Source organism: Triticum dicoccoides, chromosome 5A (genome assembly GCF_002162155.2).
Source record: "Triticum dicoccoides isolate Atlit2015 ecotype Zavitan chromosome 5A, WEW_v2.0, whole genome shotgun sequence".
NCBI lineage: Eukaryota > Viridiplantae > Streptophyta > Magnoliopsida > Poales > Poaceae > Triticum > Triticum dicoccoides.
The window spans coordinates 23,414,625-23,434,788 of NC_041388.1; the positions used below are offsets into that span (position 1 = coordinate 23,414,625).

The 20,164-nt window shown below is 44.9% G+C and overlaps 1 protein-coding gene across 1 annotated transcript; it reads left to right on the forward strand.

The window, feature by feature from the left end:
- Window positions 1-10,310: 10,310 nt before the first annotated feature.
- On the forward strand, window positions 10,311-11,715 carry LOC119296853 (UDP-glucosyltransferase UGT13248-like). Its single transcript, XM_037574894.1, is given in 2 exon segments — window positions 10,311-10,401; window positions 10,404-11,715. Coding segments are annotated over 2 exon segments (1,242 nt in total). The 3' UTR covers window positions 11,555-11,715.
- The last annotated feature ends 8,449 nt before the right edge of the window (window positions 11,716-20,164 follow it).

The following is a 20,164-nucleotide window of genomic DNA, read 5'->3' on the forward strand; positions in this document are numbered from 1 at the left end:
GTCTTCAGACGCTTCGCCAATCGAGCAATGAACAACTATGGCGCCAAGATAAAACACATCAGAAGTGACAATGGCACTGAATTCAAGAACACTAGCCTTGATACATATCTTGATACCTTGGGCATCACACATGAATTATCAGCCCCGTACACGCCGCAGCAGAATGGCGTCATCGAACGCAAGAACAGAACACTCATTGAGATGGCCAGAACGATGCTAGATGAATACAAGACTCCAAGAAAATTCTGGCCTGAAGCCATTGATACTGCATGCCATACAATCAATCGTGTTTATCTTCACAAGCTTCTGAACAAGACATCTTATGAGCTCCTCACTGGCAAGAAGCCAAATGTCAGTTACTTCAGAGTATTTGGCGTCAGGTGCTGGATCAAGGACCCACACCGCACTTCAAAGTTTGCATCAAAAGCACATGAGGGTTTTATGCTTGGATATGGAAAGGATTCGCACTCCTACAGAGTCTTCAATCTTTTTCATTATAAAGTGGTTGAAGCAGTGGATGTGCGGTTCGATGAGACTAACGGTTCACAAAGAGAGCATCTGCCAAATGTGCTAGATGAAGTTCCATCCAGTGAATCAATCAAGCTAATGGGAACTGGAGAAATCATACCTTCTGAAGCTCATCCTGAAGAGGAACTTATCATCTCCGCACCAGACCAACCTGAAGACAATGCTCAACCTGAAGACAATCCCTCTAACAACGACAATGATCAGCAAGAGCAAAATCTTCGCCATGTACATCCTCGTGTTGCCAATGAAGTGCAGATTGAGAGAATAATTGACAGCATCAATGCACCTGGTCCGCTCACTCGATCAAGGGCAACTCAGCTGGTAAATTTCTGTGGACACTTCGCATTCGTCTCAATAACAGAACCCAAGAAAGTGGAAGAAGCCTTCATGGAACCTGAATGGATTCAAGCTATGCAAGAAGAGCTTTAACAGTTTGAGCTGAATAATGTATGGGAACTGGTTAAGCGTCCTGATCCTCAGAAGCACAACATAATAGGCACAAAATGGATATACCGCAACAAGCAAGATGAGCATGGTCAAGTTGTCAGAAACAAAGCTCGTCTCGTTGCTCAAGGATATACTCAAGTGGAAGGCATTGACTTCGATGAAACATTTGCTCCTGTGGCTAGACTTGAAGCCATACGCATACTGCTGGCCTATGCCAGTCATCACAATATACTTCTATATTAAATGGATGTGAAGAGCGCCTTTCTCAATGGCAAGATTGAAGAAAAAGTGTATGTTGCACAACCGCCTGGCTTTGAAGATCCAAAACATCCTGACATGGTATACAAGCTCAACAAGGCACTATATGGTCTCAAACAAGCCCCTCGGGCCTGGTATAACACACTCAAATACTTCCTGAAGAGCAAAAGCTTCATACCTGGTTCCCTCAACCCCACTCTCTTTACGAAGACATATGATGATGAACTATTTGTGTGCCAAATATATGTGGATGACATTATCTTCGGCTGCACCAATCAGAAGTACAGTGAAGAGTTTGGATATATGATGCAAGAGCAATATCAGATGTCCATGATGGGAGAGCTGAAGTTCTTCCTCGGTCTTCAAATACGACAGCAACGCAGTGGCATCTTCATATCTCAAGAGAAGTATCTCAAAGATTGCCTGAAGAAGTTCGATATGCAAGACTGCAAAGGCTTCACGACGCCAATGCCAGCTAAGCATTATCTGGGTCCTGACGACAATGGTAAAGAGTTCAATCAAAAGGTATACCGCTCCATGATTGGTTCTTTGCTTTATCTATGCGCATCTAGGCCAGATATTATGCTTAGTGTTTGCATGTGTGCTCGATTTCAAGCGGCACCAAAGGAGTCGCATCACTTAGCTGTGAAGCGAATTCTTCGATATTTGGCTCACACCCCAACTCTAGGATCATGGTATCCAAAGGGCTCAGAGTTTGATCTGGTTGGATTCTCGGATGCTGATTATGCTGGTGACAAAGTTGATCGCAAGTCTACATCAGGCACATGTCACTTTCTGGGACGATCACTTGTATGTTGGTCTTCAAAGAAGCAGAACTGTGTATCTCTCTCCACTGCTGAATCTGAATACATTGCTGCTGGATCTTGCTGCGCTCAGCTTCTGTGGATGAAGCAAACACTCAAGGACTATGGCATTCATCTGAAGCAAGTGCCACTCTACTGCGACAACAAAAGCGCCATCAAGATTGCCAACAACCCAGTTCAGCACTCGAAGACAAAGCACATTGAAATTCGTCATCACTTTCTCAGAGATCACGTTGTGAAGGAAGATATTGATATCATACACGTCAACACTGAAGAGCAATTGACAGATATCTTCACCAAGCCCTTGGATGAGAAGAGATTTTGCAAGTTACGGTGTGAGCTAAATATCTTGGAATCCTCAAATGTCCTGTGATCAGGCACACATCCTAACACTTATGCATATTGATGACTTAGATGTGCAACACACGAAGTAAAGTATATCTTCAATCAATAAAGACATACATTCTAAGTGTGAATACATTAATGTGGAATTTAACTTCGGAGCGCCACGATAATTGTGCGCCGTGTCTGGGTCTAATACTTCCTATACGGTGGGTAATGTCACCACCAAATGTTCTATTTGAAGTGTTTCACTCATGGCGTTACCTTGCTATGTCTTCACATTTGGTTTGGCTTCAATCTCAACATGTTTTTATGATTATCTTCACTATGTTGATTATATATATATATATATATATATATATATATATATATATATATATATATACTAGTGTTCTGTCATCTACATCATTCACTTATAGCTATGTTTTCTTGTTGAATCTTTTGAACTTAGTGAATGTGATCGGACCCTAACCTCTTTGTGCTTTCTATCTCAAACTCTATCTCTCCAAATCATATGCATTCTATTGAAACTGTCGAATGTCTTCTTTGCGTCCTTGTCAGCAGAAGATACAGAGACAAACATTAAATCCGTTTTCAATGCTTATTCCTCCACATGAAACCCGGAGAAGTAGGAACGACCACCCGACAATCCAGGCGTGCGTGGGACGTGGAACAAACCCCAATATGATGCATGATGGCCACATGTTTTTCAGATGCGAATCGCCAGGGGCACCTGTGTAATAATGCAGTGCCGCCCCTGTACCTATAAATACACACTTCACAGCGGTCATTATCTCTTCTTCCACTCTCGCACGAACCCTAGCGCCACTGCTAGCCCTCGACGACGCCGGCGACGAAGCGCTTCGCTGCCGCAACCTCTCCGACGCCGTCTTCACGCCGACCGCGGACATCGTCCTCTCCGCCGTCGCCGTAGGTGTCCTTCGTCGCCAAGTTAGGGCACGGAAGATCGAACTGCTCAGCCTCCTCTCCCACTCCGTCTAGCAGTTCTTAATGTGGTAGATAAAACATCCTTTTTACGGCCCCCTTTGATCCTATGGCTTTGTCACTTTCTACCACAAGCAGTTTCTATTCACACAAGTTGGATCTCTTTCATACCGGATCTCATAACATGTCTAGTATATTTACTTGTGCTTCACAAAGTAGTTATATTCCTCACTTGTACTGATCTCTGGATTCGTACAAATCTGGAACCAACTCCTTATCTATGAGTGAATGTCTTCGCACGATGAGGTCAATGTCTTGTAAACTGATTTATCTTCAAAATCTTCTGAGAATGCATATGACCTCTTCCCCTTCCCTCGCGCCTTAATGCTGTCACAGGTACATGTCCGTGGGAGAATCCCTTGGTTCTCATAGTCTGCATTCATTTGCAGAATTCTTACAGTTTCACATAAATTCTCCCGAAACCAGTTCCTGTCTGTCCAGCAAGCGAAAGCCTTTAAAGCCTTTGAACGTATTGAAGCCTTTCAGATTAAGGTTCATGGCTTCAGAAAAATCAGTAAGGAAGGGTGGCAGACAGCGTCGTGGCGGAACATCAAGAGATCTGCCTGATGACCTCTCAGAACTTTACAAGACAGATCCTGAAGAGGATTATAATCAGCGCAAGATCTGGATCCAATGGATTCGAAGATATTGGGCAGAACAATGGTTCAAATACCGGTTTGTGACCCAGGAATATGCTGAGAAAAATGCCATCAAGAGACCGTGGGGATACATCCTATACAAGAATCTTCAACCCAGGTCCAGAGAAGAAGCCATTGAACAAGGCTTCTATCCCTGCATGGTCCGTGGGCCGCAGCCTGCAGATGCACACCCATCGTCACTACTATGGCGTCGTGACGACAATCTGTTCAAGCGCAACTTCCAGTTTGCCAAGAACTCAGCGAAGCAGAACAAGAAGTCTTTGGGATTAGACTTCAACCCTGGTCCCTCTGATCCAAGGGTGATGGCACACGAGATGCAGAACCCAATGTCGTCGGTTCTTTCTACAACCTTGAAGGTCTCATCACCCATATCTTGGTTCAAGGGACAGCCGTGAATGAGCCTGCAGCTGACGCTGAATCAGATGAAGCGCCTGCAGCGCCGAAGCCAAAGAAGTTGAAGAAGCCTAAAGCTTCAAAGCCTGCCCCTTCACCAAAAATCTCACGGGCAAAGCCACTGGCAACTGCACCTCCTGAAGACAGTGTGCAGTCTGAAGATTTGTCACGCATCTCCAAGCCTCAGAAGGTCAAGATGTCTCTGCCACACACCGGCCAAGAGCTAACTGTTGCTGCCATTCTGCGCAATGATGCCATTGATCTATCAAGTGATGAAGAGCTTGCAGATGACGCTCTTGAGCAACTCATCAAGAGCAAAGAAGAAGCAGAAATCTTCAATGATCTGCCGCTCTTTGATGTAACAATCATCCACAACTTCATTGATGAGTGGTTTGACACGCCAAACATCAGCTTCGATGATCTCCAACTACCCATTGGCCTCAGTGTCGCCTTCCATGGCGTCATTGCTTCAGAGTTAGCCATCGCCCAGCGCATTGTTGAACTGAAGCAGAAGATTGACTTTGAGAAATCTCATTTCAAGAAGCATATGGCCAAGCTCAGCGTGCAAGACGTGAAGAACTTTAAGATTATGCTGCACGAGCTTAAGGAAGCCTTTCTAAAAAAACGTGCAGAAGCTCAGGGTTCTCGTGAGCGCATGAAGGTCCTAGCTGATAGGTCTGTGCAAGCCTACAATGAGGCTGAGAAGCGCAAGGCCCTTGGGCGTCCTGGCATCGACCCCAGGATGGCTGCCAAGAAGAAGAAGAAACCCGCTATGGCTGAACCCGAAGCACCAAGGCAGGAAGCAGATCCCCTTGTCTTCCCAACTAGCATGACTGGCCCGAAGCCAAAAGCCAGGTCAACCGCTTCAGAACTGAAGAAGACCAGGACTGCTGAGGCTGAAGCAAGGAAGAGAAAACATCCTGAAGCCTCTGCTACTGCCCCCGCCAAGAAGAAAAGAAAAACCAAGAAGGAACGGGCTGCTCCCACAAAGCCCTTGATTGTTGAACCCATTTCCATGGTTCACCCTGACGCTGATCCACAAGACCGTCAACTGACTGTCCATGAGCCGGCTTTCACAGAGGCTCATGAAGCTGAAGACATTGGTCACCATGACCATGTTGAAGATGATGCAGTCCTTCCTCAGCTAGAGCACCAACAGGTATCATCGCCTGTGCTAACGCACAGCAAACACATAAGCATTGGTCGTCCACTGACGCCAATTGCACAGGATGCTTCATGGGCTGATCGCCCACAAGAGGAAGAAGACTTTGAGGCTCAGCCAACACCAACTCCACAGGCGTCGCCCGCGTTGCGCAGGCTTCGCAAAGGTCCAAGGCCTCAAGTATCTGCGTCCGAAGATAAAACTGCTGAAGACAATCCGGCTGCATCAGCCGCTGAAGAAGAAGTCCCACAAGTTGCTACTCCCCTGTCCCACCAAGAAGTGGTTCTCGAGGAGAACGTGATTGTGACCGACCCTCCAGCTCGTCAAGTGGAGGTTGAAAATCTTGAGGCTGCCACCACCAACACCACTGAAACCACTGACGCTGTCATGGCTGAAGCTAATGTGGAGCCCTCACCACCAAAAGCACCAGAAGTCAGCCAAGCCACTGATCCCACTGCTTCTGTTCCTGCGTCTGCTGCCGGTCCCCAGTTCGACTATCATGTTGAGCACAGGCCTCAGGTACAGAAGCCAATCCCAGGATTGCCCAGGTTCCCAGGTCCTGCATCAGCACCTGGCTCCTTCAATATCAATGGCTTCAGAGCAGACAACACATTCTTCAATAGCTCCAGGAACCCCTACTCAAGGGAAAGAATATCATCTGATCGGTTCTGAAGCTATCCGCAACGAAGCTATTACTCATGCGTTCTTTACAACCAAGGTCGCATCTTCCCACACAAGCGCTTTGACATTGAAGCAATAGCTGGTCTGCCCTGTCTGGAAGAAGCTCTGGATTGCTTCAAAGAGGTTGGACTGCTGCCGTTCGTCACTGACCAAGAGCATTGGAATGAAGAGTTGCTACTCCAATTCTATGCCACACTTCACATCCGCGGGTATAACAGAGATCCGAAGACTTGGGTCCTGGAGTGGATGACAGGAAACGTTCATCACGAAGCCAAAGCCTTTGACATCATTGAGCTCACTGGTTTGCCCACTCCTGGCGATCTCTACGAGCATGGCTGTCAGCTTCATAGTGAAGCTGTTGAGAGCATCTTTCAGAAGACTGAACCTAATATGAGTCAGATGCTCAATATGATGAAGCCATTGCCCCAAGATGCTGCTTATCCCACGGAGTCCTTCGTTGAAGACCTTGAGTATCTACCAAGAACCATTTATCACATCATAAGGCGAACTCTCTGGCCAATCAAAGGACATTCTCCCCATGCCAAGCTGGAAGGTGCAATGAAGACTTTGGTCTTCTATATTCTTCATGGAAAATGCTTCAATACACAGGATTTCTTTATTCGCCAACTTGCTGCATCTGGCTCTAATCTGTTTGGTTTGAAGTTCTATGCCCCTTGGGTGATGCGGCTGATCAAACTTCACTCCGCTATCTCATATCAGCCTTCTGCTCGCAATCATCGGATCTTTTTGCCTGATGTGGATATGTCTATTGAAGCCATATATCCTGAGCCTGCCAAGGAACCTCTAAGTCTTCAGAATGCAGAGCATCAAAGTTTTTCTCAGAACGTTGAAGGCGTTGAAGCAGTAACTCGTGTGTATCCTTTAGCTGGCATTACACGTGCACCGCATCCTGCTCTCACAGAAGCCACTGATAGCACCATTGCCCAACGACCCAAGAAGCGCACTCGTGTTCTCAATGATCGAGAGCTTCTGGTGGCTCTTCATCAGAAACAGGATAGGCATCATGACTGGCTAAAGCATCAAATGCAAAGCCTCTCGGTGGATGTTAATCGCATTCGCAATCTTGCCACCAAGAACGCCTTTGTTGCTCATGAAACCTCTCGACGCACATGTAAAGGGCTGACGCTGATGTGTTCTGAAGATGATCTTCAAGAGGATGGCTTCACTGAGCGATTCAAGTTTGACTCCACACCTCCTCGAAGGGCAGTGCTGCGACGAACTCCATCCCTTGAAGACTTTGAGTTCTCTTCCTCTGTTGTAACTGTGAATGCCAGAGTGATCGAGGATGAAGACGATGCTACTTCACCGCCACCTCCATCAGCACGCTTCGACTCTGCTCCAAGCTCGTCTGCATCGCCAAACACCACCAACGACCCTGCTGCTTCACCTACTCCTCATGGGAACGAGTAGATGCTCTATGTTTTCAAACCTTTTTGGTCCTTACTGACAAAAGGGGGAGAAGCATATGAGTTTGATAGTCTTCAAACGGGTCCATATGGGCGGGTGCTTTATATTTTGCTTCGTGCTTACAACTCTCGTTTTGCTACATTTGGTTCTTTGAGTTGTAACACTTAAACTCGATGCTCGTCTGCTACTTATTTGCCACCTTGTGTTGCGATGATAAATTCCGCATGTGCAGTGATAAATTCCGCACTTAGATCATTCTGCAGACGTCCATTTTCCATATGCATGTCATTATCTTAACATACCTTCACATGCATAGTGGATTGTCATCATACGTTGAAGTGGATCTCCACAAGCACAACCTGCCATGTGCATTTGCATTCCAAAAGCAAATTACTTATATGCACATCTTCAGGGGGAGCCATTGCAACTTATGAAGACAATTTCTTATCCTTTACAATTTCACATATTATATTCCCCGTTGAAAACTTCAACTAGTTTGTCATCAATCACCAAAAAGGGGGAGATTGTAAGTGCATCTAGTGCCACCCCTAGTTGGTTTTGGAGTATTGACGACAAACCTACTTGAGGGACTAATGTGTTTGTGAGAATTGCAGGATAACACAGGTAAAAGTCCCTCATTGATTCGGTTTTCCTACAGAGATGACCCCTAAAAATGTATGAAGACATTGATGTCAAAGGTGGTTTATGAAGATATTCACATTGAAGACTATGACAAGAGAAGACACCGCATGAAGCCTATGGAGCTCGAAGACTTAGATCTTTCGTAGTTCTTTTCCCTTCTGTGTTGAGTCATAGGAACCACCGTACTGTTAAGTGGGGTCCAAGAGAACCAGTCAGAATGACTGAAGTGATGCTTAAACAAAACCTATGTCTTCGAGTGAAGACTATGAGAGCGAATCTTGTCCAGAGTCGGACAAGTCAGCTTTGCTTGTAGCCCAAGTAAAGTTGCCGTGTGAGTTTGAAATCTGACCGTTGGAACACGTGTCAGTTCCTTAGTGACCCAGGGTCATTTCGGACAAATCAGGTCGGGTTGCCTAATGGCTATAAATAGCCCACCCCCTACAACCATAAACGGTTGGCTGCTCAGATTTAGAGTACGGCTTTTGTCGTTTGAGAACAACCCACCTTCGAAGCCTTGAGAGAGAATTCCTTGCGAGGATAAAGCCCTAACCACCCAGAGCCAAAGAGAATTAGGCATCACTTAAGTCTTCTTGTCTGTGTGATCTGAAGACTTATTACACTTGAGGACTGTGCATCCTCCAGCCGGTTAGGCGTCGCGTTCTGAGCATCCAAAAGACATTGTGGATCGCCGGTGAACGAAGTCTGTGAAGGTTTGGGAGTCTCCCTTGAAGACTTACCAGAGTGATTTGGCGAGGTCTGTGTGACCTTAACTCAAGGGGAATACGGTGAGGACTGGGTGTCCTAAGCTGCGTGTTCAGGACTGGGTGTCCGGGACTGTGTGTCCTTAGGTTTAAATACCTAGCCGCCCTAACCAGACGTACAGTTGTCACAGCAACTGGAACTGGTCCAACAAATCATTGTCTTCAACGAGTCACTGGTTTCATCCTTCCTTTCTTCTTACTTACTGTTACTCCTTGTGAAGTCATTGTATGTCTGCACTATCTTTTGTCTTCACTGAGTGACTGTGTGATCTGTTTGGCTTCTTAATATCTTCCTACCTGATCCTCACTACCTAGCTGCTATTAGTCATTGTGCTTTCACTTCATTGAATACATGACTATGGTTTACCTAGTGTAGTCTACCTTCCGCTGCATGGTAATAGGTTTATTTCTATCGTTTGTCTTCGAAACTTCCATGTTTTGAAGACTTTCATAAAAATCGCCTATTCACCCCCCTCTAGTCGATATAACGCACTTTCACCGCCGCCCCTGGATCCGATGGCCTCCGCGAAGAAGCGCCGAAGACCCCGCCGCCACCTTCCCCGGCGCCCGCGCGGGCTTTCCCTCCTTCGTCTTCGGTGGCGGCGAGGGGGTGGGGGAGGTGGGGGGGAGGCGGCGGGGGAAAACCCTAGACTCCCCCGAGTCGCCCTAGGGGCGACGCGAGGGACGGGAGGGACGGGAGGGTCAGGATCTCATGCCTGCCATAAGAGCATCTCCAACGGCCGCACAAAAATCTGGCGCCCAATAAAAGTTATAGCGCGCCGCTTTAGCACTTTTAGTGCGCCAGGACCAACATTGCTTTAGCAGACGCGCGCCTAAAAAGAAGACAGTGCAAATTGTGAAGCGCGCCCAACCCGAAGCCCAAAATATGCTGCACGCGATAGCGTTTTTCAACGCGCGCCCAAAACGTTTTAGCGCTACAGCATCTGCTGGAGCTGTTGGGCGCCAAAAAAATGAATATTTAGTGTGCGGAGCTCTTTTTGGGCGCAAAAAAATAAATATTTAATGCGCGGAGCTTTTTTTAGGCGCCTGTTGGAGATGCTCTAACGGCCAGTCTTCAAGCCGTATCTTCTACTCGTATATAAATTGATCCAATGTTCATGTATGTCGAGCACACGTTGCATGCAGCACTAGCAAAAAAACACAGGAACATCGATCGGCCATGGCAGAGTCGGAACACAGCATCCACGTGCTCCTCGCCGCGTACCCAGCCCAAGGCCACATCAACCCGCTCCTCCAGTTGGCCAAGCGGCTCGTGTACAACCATCTCCAGTTTAGCGCTACCTAGCGCGGCTCGACTCCGCGGGCTCGTCCTCGCTGGACGACCTCCTACGCTCGGAGGCGGAGCAGGGCCGGCCGGTGCACGCGCTCGTGTACAACGCGTTCCTGCTCTTCGCGCCGCGCGTGGCACGCCGGCACGGCGCCAAGAGCGCGGCCTACTTCACGCAGGCCTGCGCGGTGAACCTGGTGCGCGCCCACGCGTGGGCGGGCCTGCTGGGCGCCCCCGTCGACAAGGACAACGCGCCCATGCCCGGCATTCCGACGCCGCTCTCGCCGTCCGACTTCCCTTCCTTCCTCACGGACACGGCCGCCCCCGCTTACCTAGACCTGCTGCTGCAGCAGTGCCGGGGGCTCGAGGTGGCGGACTACAACCTCATCAACTCATTCGACGAGCTGCAGCCCAAGGAAGCCGAGTACCTGGCGTCGCGATGGGGCGCCATGACGGTCGGCCCCAGCGTCCCGTCGGCGTACCTCGACAACCGCGTGGCCAACGACACGTCCTACGGCTTCCAAATCCACACGCCGATGGCCGCCGAATGCAAGGCCTGGCTCGACGGCAGGCCGGCGAGCTCCGTGGTGTACGTCTCCTTCGGCAGCCTCGCCACGCCCCAGCCGGCGCAGGTGGCCGAGGTCGCCGAGGGGCTCTACGACAGCGGCGCGCCCTTCCTGTGGGTGGTGAGGGCGTCCGAGGCCTGGAAGCTGCCGCCTGGCTTCCTCGACAAGGTTAATAATAAGGCCGACGGACGTGGCCTCTTGGTGACATGGAGCCCGCAGCTGGAGGTGCTGGCGCACCCAGCCGTGGGGTGCTTCGTGACACACTGCGGGTGGAACTCCACCATGGAAGCACTCAGCATCGGCGTGCCCATGGTGACGGTGCCGCAGTGGGCAGACCAGCCGACCAATGCCAAGTACATAGAGGACGTGTGGCACGTCGGTGTGCGCGTGAAAGGGGCGGTGACGAAGGAGGAGCTGACCAGGTGCGTGAGGGAGGTGATGGACGACGGCAAGGGATACCGGACGAATGCTGCAAGCTGGAGCCACAAGGCCAAGAAGGCCATGAGTGCTCATGGCAGCTCAGACACCAACATCACCCACTTCCTTTCCAAACTTCGACTCGGCAAATAGATCCATCCACAAATCATGAAACGATGGATTCTAAGTTTATATCCCTTTTCTTCAGTGTTTGTCTTTGTTCTTGTGTATCTTCGACGTAGCATTCTTTAAGTTTGTTTTTGTGTATCCTCAACCTGGCTTGTTATTTCACCATCATTCTCAGAATTAAATAAAATCCCTTTCTTCTTTTAACCAGCGCAATCTATGCTCACGACACATGTAACAGACAGCCGAACGATATAAGGTGGCATGAAAATCCTCGTACAAGATGATCAAAGAAGAAAGAAGACAATACATGATGGACAACATCAGAAATACACTATTGGACGTGGTCAACATGGTGACGTGTATAAGGAAAAAGACGAACAAGCGTGACCAAAGTAATCTGCACGCACAAATGACGCCCCAAGAAGTATATGGTGTCATCACGTGGCCGCCATCATAACCGTAAACATGGACAAAGAGTTTCACGCAGCCGACTACAGCGCACCCATAGGGGATGCGACACCCGCAGCTGTCGTTGGTACGTCTCTGACGTATAATTTTTTGCAAGCTCATGCTACATTCATATCATTTATACATAGTTTTGGTCTATTCTCTTATTATTTATATTAGACTAACATATTAATCCAGTGCTAACTCTAGTTGCCGGTTTTTAGTGTTTTGATGCACCGAGAAAAAAAATCAGTAATCATAAAAGTGAAAGAAAGATACAACAGCTTGAAGACATGGAGATCATTAGGAGCCAAAGAAGTACCAGAGGGGTGGTCCAGGTCCATGCACTCCCTAGGGCCTAATTCTTGATATCCCCGGCTAGTATTGTGCCTATTGGCTGAATATCTATTGGAACCTGTAGTGCAAGAGTTTGTAGCATGAAGCTAATCTATTTGTGGAGTTCTTTAATGAACCATGATCGGTGCCTACACACAACTAAAAACTTCTCTTTAATCCCAACTTAGACCAATGGGGTGGTTAATTTTACTAGCTTTGCTAGTCACAAAAAATAATGTATAGTCTGATTGGACATGATATTTGCAAGCAATGAATCAACATAAAAGTTGAGATTGTAAAAGAACATAAACTAATGTGCCGACGTTCTTTTTCAACCATTTTTCAATTTTTAAAATGAACATTTTTTAACTTTTCTGAACTTTTAAAAAACTCAAACATTTTTTATATTTCACAAACATTTTCAAATTTGTGTTTTTTTAATTCATGAACATTTTTGTTTTGTGAACATTTTCAAAATCCTATAAGAAAGACGGTGGTCAGTTTTTTCATGTCAGTCACTTCTATTTTTAGCCATCAAATCAAAATCAAACGGTTAGGAGAGCACCGCCATAACCGCCTGCCTCTACCCTCTGTGGTCGGCGACTATCGCCACCTTGACTCTCCTCCCTTCCCGCAACCTTTCCCCGCGGCCAGCAACTATCGCCACCTTGACTCTCCGCCCTTCCCTCGACCTCCCCCCACCACCGTGCTGCACCGCTCCAGCCACCCTCTAAGCTCCACCTTGAAGAACAACTCCAAAAGACAAGTCATGGTGCCGCCTCTCACCTCGAAACACCAATGATTACTTTTGTCGTATTTGACACACAGCTTGTCGCCATGATTTCAGACTTGCACCAAGACAGACTGTATATATGGCTTTAAAATTTGAACGCTTTGCTTACCTGAAAATTCATGCAGACTATATATCCTGTATTAATTTTGGACCGTTATTAATTTAATTCACTAGTATGCGCCCAAGTATTTAGGTGTAGACGTACGGTTTTGATATTTCTCATGTAACGTGTAAATTTTGATAACAATAATTGTGGATTATCCTAAATTCAAATCAAAATTCTGAAATAAAAATATGCGGTATTATAAATTTTTATTATAATGTTAATGAGCTGAAATCTCTACTTACCTAAAAATGCCTCACTCAGGGTCGAAAAGTGCAAGCAGCAACTGAGCTTCATAGAGCTCTTTATTTTTCTTTCAACGGAAATACTTTTTCACACTTCAAAAATAGCTGAAAAAAGTATACGCATAGACATTTGTAGTATACATGTGTAAAATTTTATAAACATATATGTTAATATGTGATGTATACAAAAAGACAAATACATGGAGTAAAATATGTCTTTTCCTTTTTGTTTTTGGGACTGATATCTGTCTTTTTTGTGTAGCTTGCAAATAGTCAAATTAGTTGATGAAATTGTATACATATTTGAAGAAGATGCTTATGTATTTATAGAAAAAGATTTGATATTTTTTGAAACTTTTAAATATCTTTTGATTTTTCTTTTTTTGCAAAACGGGCTCCATGCAGCCTGGCCTCTGCAACGCCATACTCCACTCAGGGTTCCCTATTTCACCACATAGTGTTTTGCTTGCCCTTTCGTCCAACATCTTTACCCCCCTTCCCCTCTTCCCTTTTGATTGTTTTTCTCACCGGATTGGGTTCACTGCCGGAGCGCTCACCGGAGTTGGCCATGGCGGAGGGGAGGGTAGGATTTGAGAGGAAGTGGAGGAGCCGAGGAGAGCGGAGAAGACGAGTGTGGACTGAGGTGGAACTAGGGTTCGTCGGATGGGATGGGGTTTTTGTGGGGGTGGCACGGGCCCTAGAGGACTGATCCGACATGGCGCCCGCATCCAGGCATCCCATATCCACCCCATATATGGGCCGAATATGGGGGTTGCCAGCCAGTCCGGACGTTTGGGTTGGATTTGGGGCGCCCGATTGGGTGCCGCTTCTGCATTCGATCACTGACCAGGCAGCCCGTCCGAGCGTTTGGGGCGGGTATGGGTGTCCAGTTGTAGATGCTCTCGCCCCTCTTTCCGTAAATAACAAAGGGCAATTTTGATGTTTTAGAGGGAATTCTAGCATCCAAAGTATTTTAGTCTTTACCGGGCCATCAGTGTACATGTGCAAGATACATTTAGTGAACAGTGAATTGTCCATTCCAGTGCAAATTCTGCCGAAACTTCTTCTGGCCGTGTGACCAAACAAGTATATTCTCATGGACATTCGAACTCCTTTACTTCTTATTTTATCTCAGTAAGCTCAACCTTTATTTATATATTTTTGCGGGTACTTTATTGTACTTGATGATATATGGGATGTGGAAACATGGAAGGTTATTGAGTGTGCATTTCCCACAGGTTCTGGTAGTAAAATAATACTCCATGTGTTTGGTCATAATGTGAAGATCCCGTCTTTGTCGGAGTTTCGACTCTTGCGTGTTCTGGACTTTGAGGATTGCTCACAGTTAGAAGATGATCACCTTGGGGGCATTGGAAATTTGGTGCACCTCAAGTACTTGAGGTTCAAACATGCCAAAGCTGTAACGAAGATTCCAGACCAGGTGGCAAGGCTGCGACATTTGGAGATTGACGTGAATGGGTACAGCAAACTAATGGAAATCTCTATGCCCATCCAAGAACGGTTGGCCTGTTATGTAACTCTACATGTCGATGGTTATGAAACAGTACCAGATGAAATCGCGGCCATGCAGGGATTGCGAGTGTTGGAAGGTCTCAATATTTATACTTAGTCAACGGAATTTCTAAAGAGACTTGGCCAACTGAAAAAACTGAGGAAGCTGGGCATAATATGGAACATGTATGATATGGGTAATTGTGATGTTAATTACGACAAAGAGGAGGAGGAGATCGAGGAGGATGAGGAGGAGTTTCTCTCTTCCATATGTGAGCTCGGTAAAGCAGGCCTTGAGTCTCTGCACATCTTTGTAAAGGAGGCAGCGGATGAGTACTTCGAGCGTTCATGGTTTCCCGATCCTCAGTGTGGCCTTCGTAAGCTTATCATCGTGGGGGACTCCCTCTCGAAGGTTCCGACATGGGTGGCCTCTCTTGTCAACCTTGAGAAACTATGCATCTCAATGGACGTGATCAATGAGAGCGACATGGAGATACTGAGAAGCTTGCCCAGCTTGCGCCATCTTCACATCCATGTGTATGAGGATGACGTAGAGTCGCGGGCTGCTATGGAGAAAGCAATGAAGGAACATCCTAACCGTCCCACCTTGGTTTGGTATGAGGATTAGCTTTGGGGTTTTTGGCTACCGTTCAGGTATCATTTTCTTCTTTTCCCTTCTAAACAATTATTAATTGTTGTCTTCTTTGTCACAAAAAATTCTTGTCTTATTTGTTTGGAATGTAATCCTTCTTCTTCTTTTTCCCTCGGTACAGTATCTATCATGTTGCAAAATAGATTTATATATTTTTCACATGCTAGCTGTTTTCATACACTTGTAGGTGTTAGCAAAAGGTGAGAGGAGCAAGCGAAACTGAAGTTTGTTCTATATCCTCCGGTTGGTACCATTACTTTTAAATTTTCGTTTACGTTTCGGAAACATAAATAAAGGTTCATTATAAATTTCATCTTGTATCTTGAAATGTTGTGTCTGCTACTTGGAATAGCATTTTTGTAAGATCATATTTATTTGAACTGGCTATACTGTCAAAACTGTTGTGATGAGAGAAGTCGTGTGGGGAAAACTGTTGTTTGGCTACTTATTGGCTGGCCGTGTGACTATAAGCTGCCGGATTGTTTGAAATGCCAAAGCTTTTGTTGTTTTGTTGATTTAAGTGTAAATAACACTCATCGTATGTATTAACATGAATGCATATGTATATTCACACTATTTGTTATTTTATATCGGTTTGTTGTTTATTGTTTTATATAATCTTTCCTACTTATAAAGTTGGTAGTTGGTGGTGAATGCATGACCTTGTGCAGTCTCCTAACTAATGTCCATCCTCTTGTGTTTCAAAATTCGAAATGTTGTCTCACTTTAAATCTGGCAAAGGAACTATTATGTTCGTTTAAGATTTTCCAACACATGTCACTTGCAAATCTGTCATTGTATTTTCAGAAGCACATGGTCTAGATTTCTAACAAATTCTGTAATTTGGAACAAAATATAACTGCATATACCAAAAGGAAGTGCACATAAATATGTGTTTTGTGTGATTCATAACACAGAGCTAAAGGCAAAACATTTCGTCTCTCCTTGGCTTAGTGATCTGGGTAGCACAAAGACTACTGCACTGGAAATGCTGGGATTCAAATAGGTGACAATCCAGGTCGAGAAACAGGAAATGCATGCATCTACCATAGAAATTCAGAGCAGATCTAGATAAATTCGTGGAGGTTAATTAATTTGACCCTAGTGTTGTTCGGATTAAGAGTGAGAAAATATAACAATATATATGGGCACTGTCTAGGACATGATAATCCAGTAAATAAAGGTATAGAAATAGTAGTGAAATTGAAAAATGAATCAGCTCATCTCGCAAAAAATAAAATTAATGAGCTCAGTATGGGCATCATGTCGATTTGGTGCAGGCACTTGAACCTCAAACGGTTAACAAGTCCAGGCTGTTCTCTGTTACTTGTGACATCAAGGAGGCTTTGAAGCACTTAAAATCCCACCAGATTAATTGGGTCTGTAAGGACCAAAGCAAGTTTGCTCACTGTCTTGCCCATTGGGCCAGTAGATAAGGTGTTTTCTTCTGTCTAGCAGACATCCCACCTTAGTTCAGAGAGCTTTTCCAAACTGAATGTAATCCGGGTGTATGATCATTGTTCTCAAATATTATTTTGTCTTATGGGCAGATGGAACTAATGGTATGTTTCACTCACGAGATACATAGTTGATAGAATTATGTACATATAACTTTTTATGGTCTATTAGCGTATTAGGCGAGGGTGTTGCAGCCTCCCATTCGCAAAGTTGACGCTGCGTTCAAGTACGCAGGGATAGCGGGCCTCACGTCCAGCTCGACGAGATTGTTCATTAAGTTTTAAACATTTCTGTATGCTAGCGCGGTGCAATGGCATGTGTGTGACGCGGTGGTCGAGTTCACTGCTTTGAGATTGACCATGTTCGGATGCATTGTGAGTAGGTGAACACTACGACCACCATTGGCGAGGGTCGGAAGGTGGATAAGCAATGACACGAATGGGGTGCCATGTCGAAATAGAATACATGGACCGGGGAGGGGTTTGAGCTTGTTGGCGTGTGTGTTTTCTCCCGTTGCAACGTGCGGGCATGTTTCCTAGTTCATACTCATAACAATTACAGGTACACAGATTTGGGCTAAGATCCAAGAAAACGCAAAGTATCTCCTATGACTAGGAATTACAATGAAATCTCTTGAAATCATCTTCTTCGCGATATCAATCTCTGCTCGGAGAAATACTCCAAAGACTTTGGTAAAAGAAGCTGCAATTAGACTGGAGCAACGGTGCTGTCACTCTTTCACCCGCACGGACATTACCAATAATGGTTTTTGAAAGCGTCTTGAGTCACCCATCCAAAAAAATCGGAAGCCTTGACCGATGAACGTACTTGGGCCGGGGATGATCTCCTAGAAGTGCAGGCCATCGGATCATTATATCTCAATCATGGTGTCGATGCAAGATTTCACCTCCACAAAAAATTAGACCAGCAAAAAAAGCTTGACACGGCAACATAAACTCATCAGATCCGAATAATCGGATTTGCGAGAACAGAAAACTCTCAAACCTTATGGCACCGCCAAAAGGACGAGAGAAAATTTATTCTCGCAAAACTATGATGATCACTAGACGCTGACGAAGAACATAAAGATCTTAAATATCTGAGGTCCCCCCCCTCCCCCCCACCTCTCAGCGCCAAGATGGCAGCCGGAGGCGAGGGGGCCTAAATTTCTCAGATGGCGGCGATGACGGTGACACAAGAAAACCCTAACAAATGCTGATGATAGGGTTTCAATTGTTTGTAGATTGCTATGGACAGGCTATAATGTCAAAACTGTTGTGATGAGAGAAGTCCTGTGGGGAAAACTGTTGTTTGGCAACTTGGCTGGCCATGTGACTATAAGCTGCCGGAATGTATGAAACGCCAAAGCTTTGTTGTTTTCTTGATTTAAGTGTCCCGGAGCATGAAAGAAAACAAAACATTTATCTCCTGGACAACATGATTTTGATCTCATCAGAAGTCCTGACCTTAAAGACAATGCATCAATTGAGATAGGACCCCCACTGGCCCAACAGTTGATCCCCCGTTCTCCACGCCCCTCCAATTGGCTCATCCTTCTCGGCTTCTCACCTCCCGAGAACAAATGCTTTGACTCTTTCTTCTCCGACTTCCCCAATTCATGCTTCGTCTTCCACTTCCATCCCGGCAACGTTTTCACAAATCAACATGAAACGGGTGGCGCGTGGCATGCAAGCAATCATCAACCACCATCGGAAAAAGTCCAAAATAAACCTTGAAATTGTAGACGAAAGCTAAATCAAACCCTGAACTTTGAATCCCGAAAATTGGCACTCTGAACTTATAATCCCGGTCTATTTTGGACCCTAGACCTGTTTGGCACGCTGGAAAGACTACAATCCCGGCCGGGATTCCAGCTACTCTCACGGACTAGAATTTGGGCCGGCCCACTATAAAACAACAAGAATTCGTGAGGTTTAAAAAATGTTCGCACATTTTTAAAATTGTTCATAGTTAAAAATGTTTCTGTTTTCTATTTTTCGCATAAATTCAATTTGTTTTGTGTTTTTAAAAACTGTTTGGAATTTCGTGTTTCGCACAAAATCAACTCTATTAGCATTTTAAAAATCTGTTCGCGATTTTAAAAAAAATCATATTTATCAAAAAATGTTCAGAATTCCAACAGTTTTTCACATGTTATGAAAAATATTTTGTATTTTAAAAATTGTGTCACTTTTTTTAATACTGCTTTTGGAATTTCATAAATTATTTCATAAATAATGTATTTAAAAAATGTTTCGGATTGTTGGGAGTGGACTCGACTGCGCCAGCCCACCAGACATGTAGCGAGTTTTTTCCTTAACACACCACGTAAAAAATTCTTTCTTTCTTTTTTTTAACGGCGACGTAATAATTCCAAAACAAAAGAACATGTTGTGGAGTCGAACTTGGGACCTGGTAGCCACTACACCAGACGACTATGACTGGCATAGTTAGAGGCCCGAAATATTTAATCAAAAACCAAAGCGCCGAACTTTGTAAACATTTTTTAGGGGAAAACAATTATTGAAAACATATTTATTTATGAAATCTTTGAACATTTTATAATGTGCGAGAACTTTTTGATAATACCGAATATTTTTAAAAACCAACAACTTTGCAAAAGCGAACACATTTATAAACATTTTTTGAAACCTGAACAAAATTTTAAAGTGCAAACACTTTTTGAAACATAAATTTTTTCTGCAACCTCAACAAAATTTTAAAGTGCGGACACATTTTGATACATAAACATTTTCTGAAACTTGAAAATATTTTGTGACATCTAAAAAATATCACAAGTTTTAAAAAATGTACGGGCCAATCCAAATGTTTATACAATGTATAATAATATTTGTGTGATTCTAAAAAATGTTTTATACATTAAAAAAATGTAACATTTCAAGAATGATCACGAGTTCCAAAAAATGTGTTTGTGACAGTTTTAAAACAATGTTTTTACAATGTAAAAAAATGTTTGTGTGATGTAAAAAAATGTGCCAAAACCTTAACAGAATATATATGGCATGCCCTTGAAAAAAGTGTATGCAAATTTAAAAATGTTGAACCACGTAAAAGAGTGTTGTGTAGT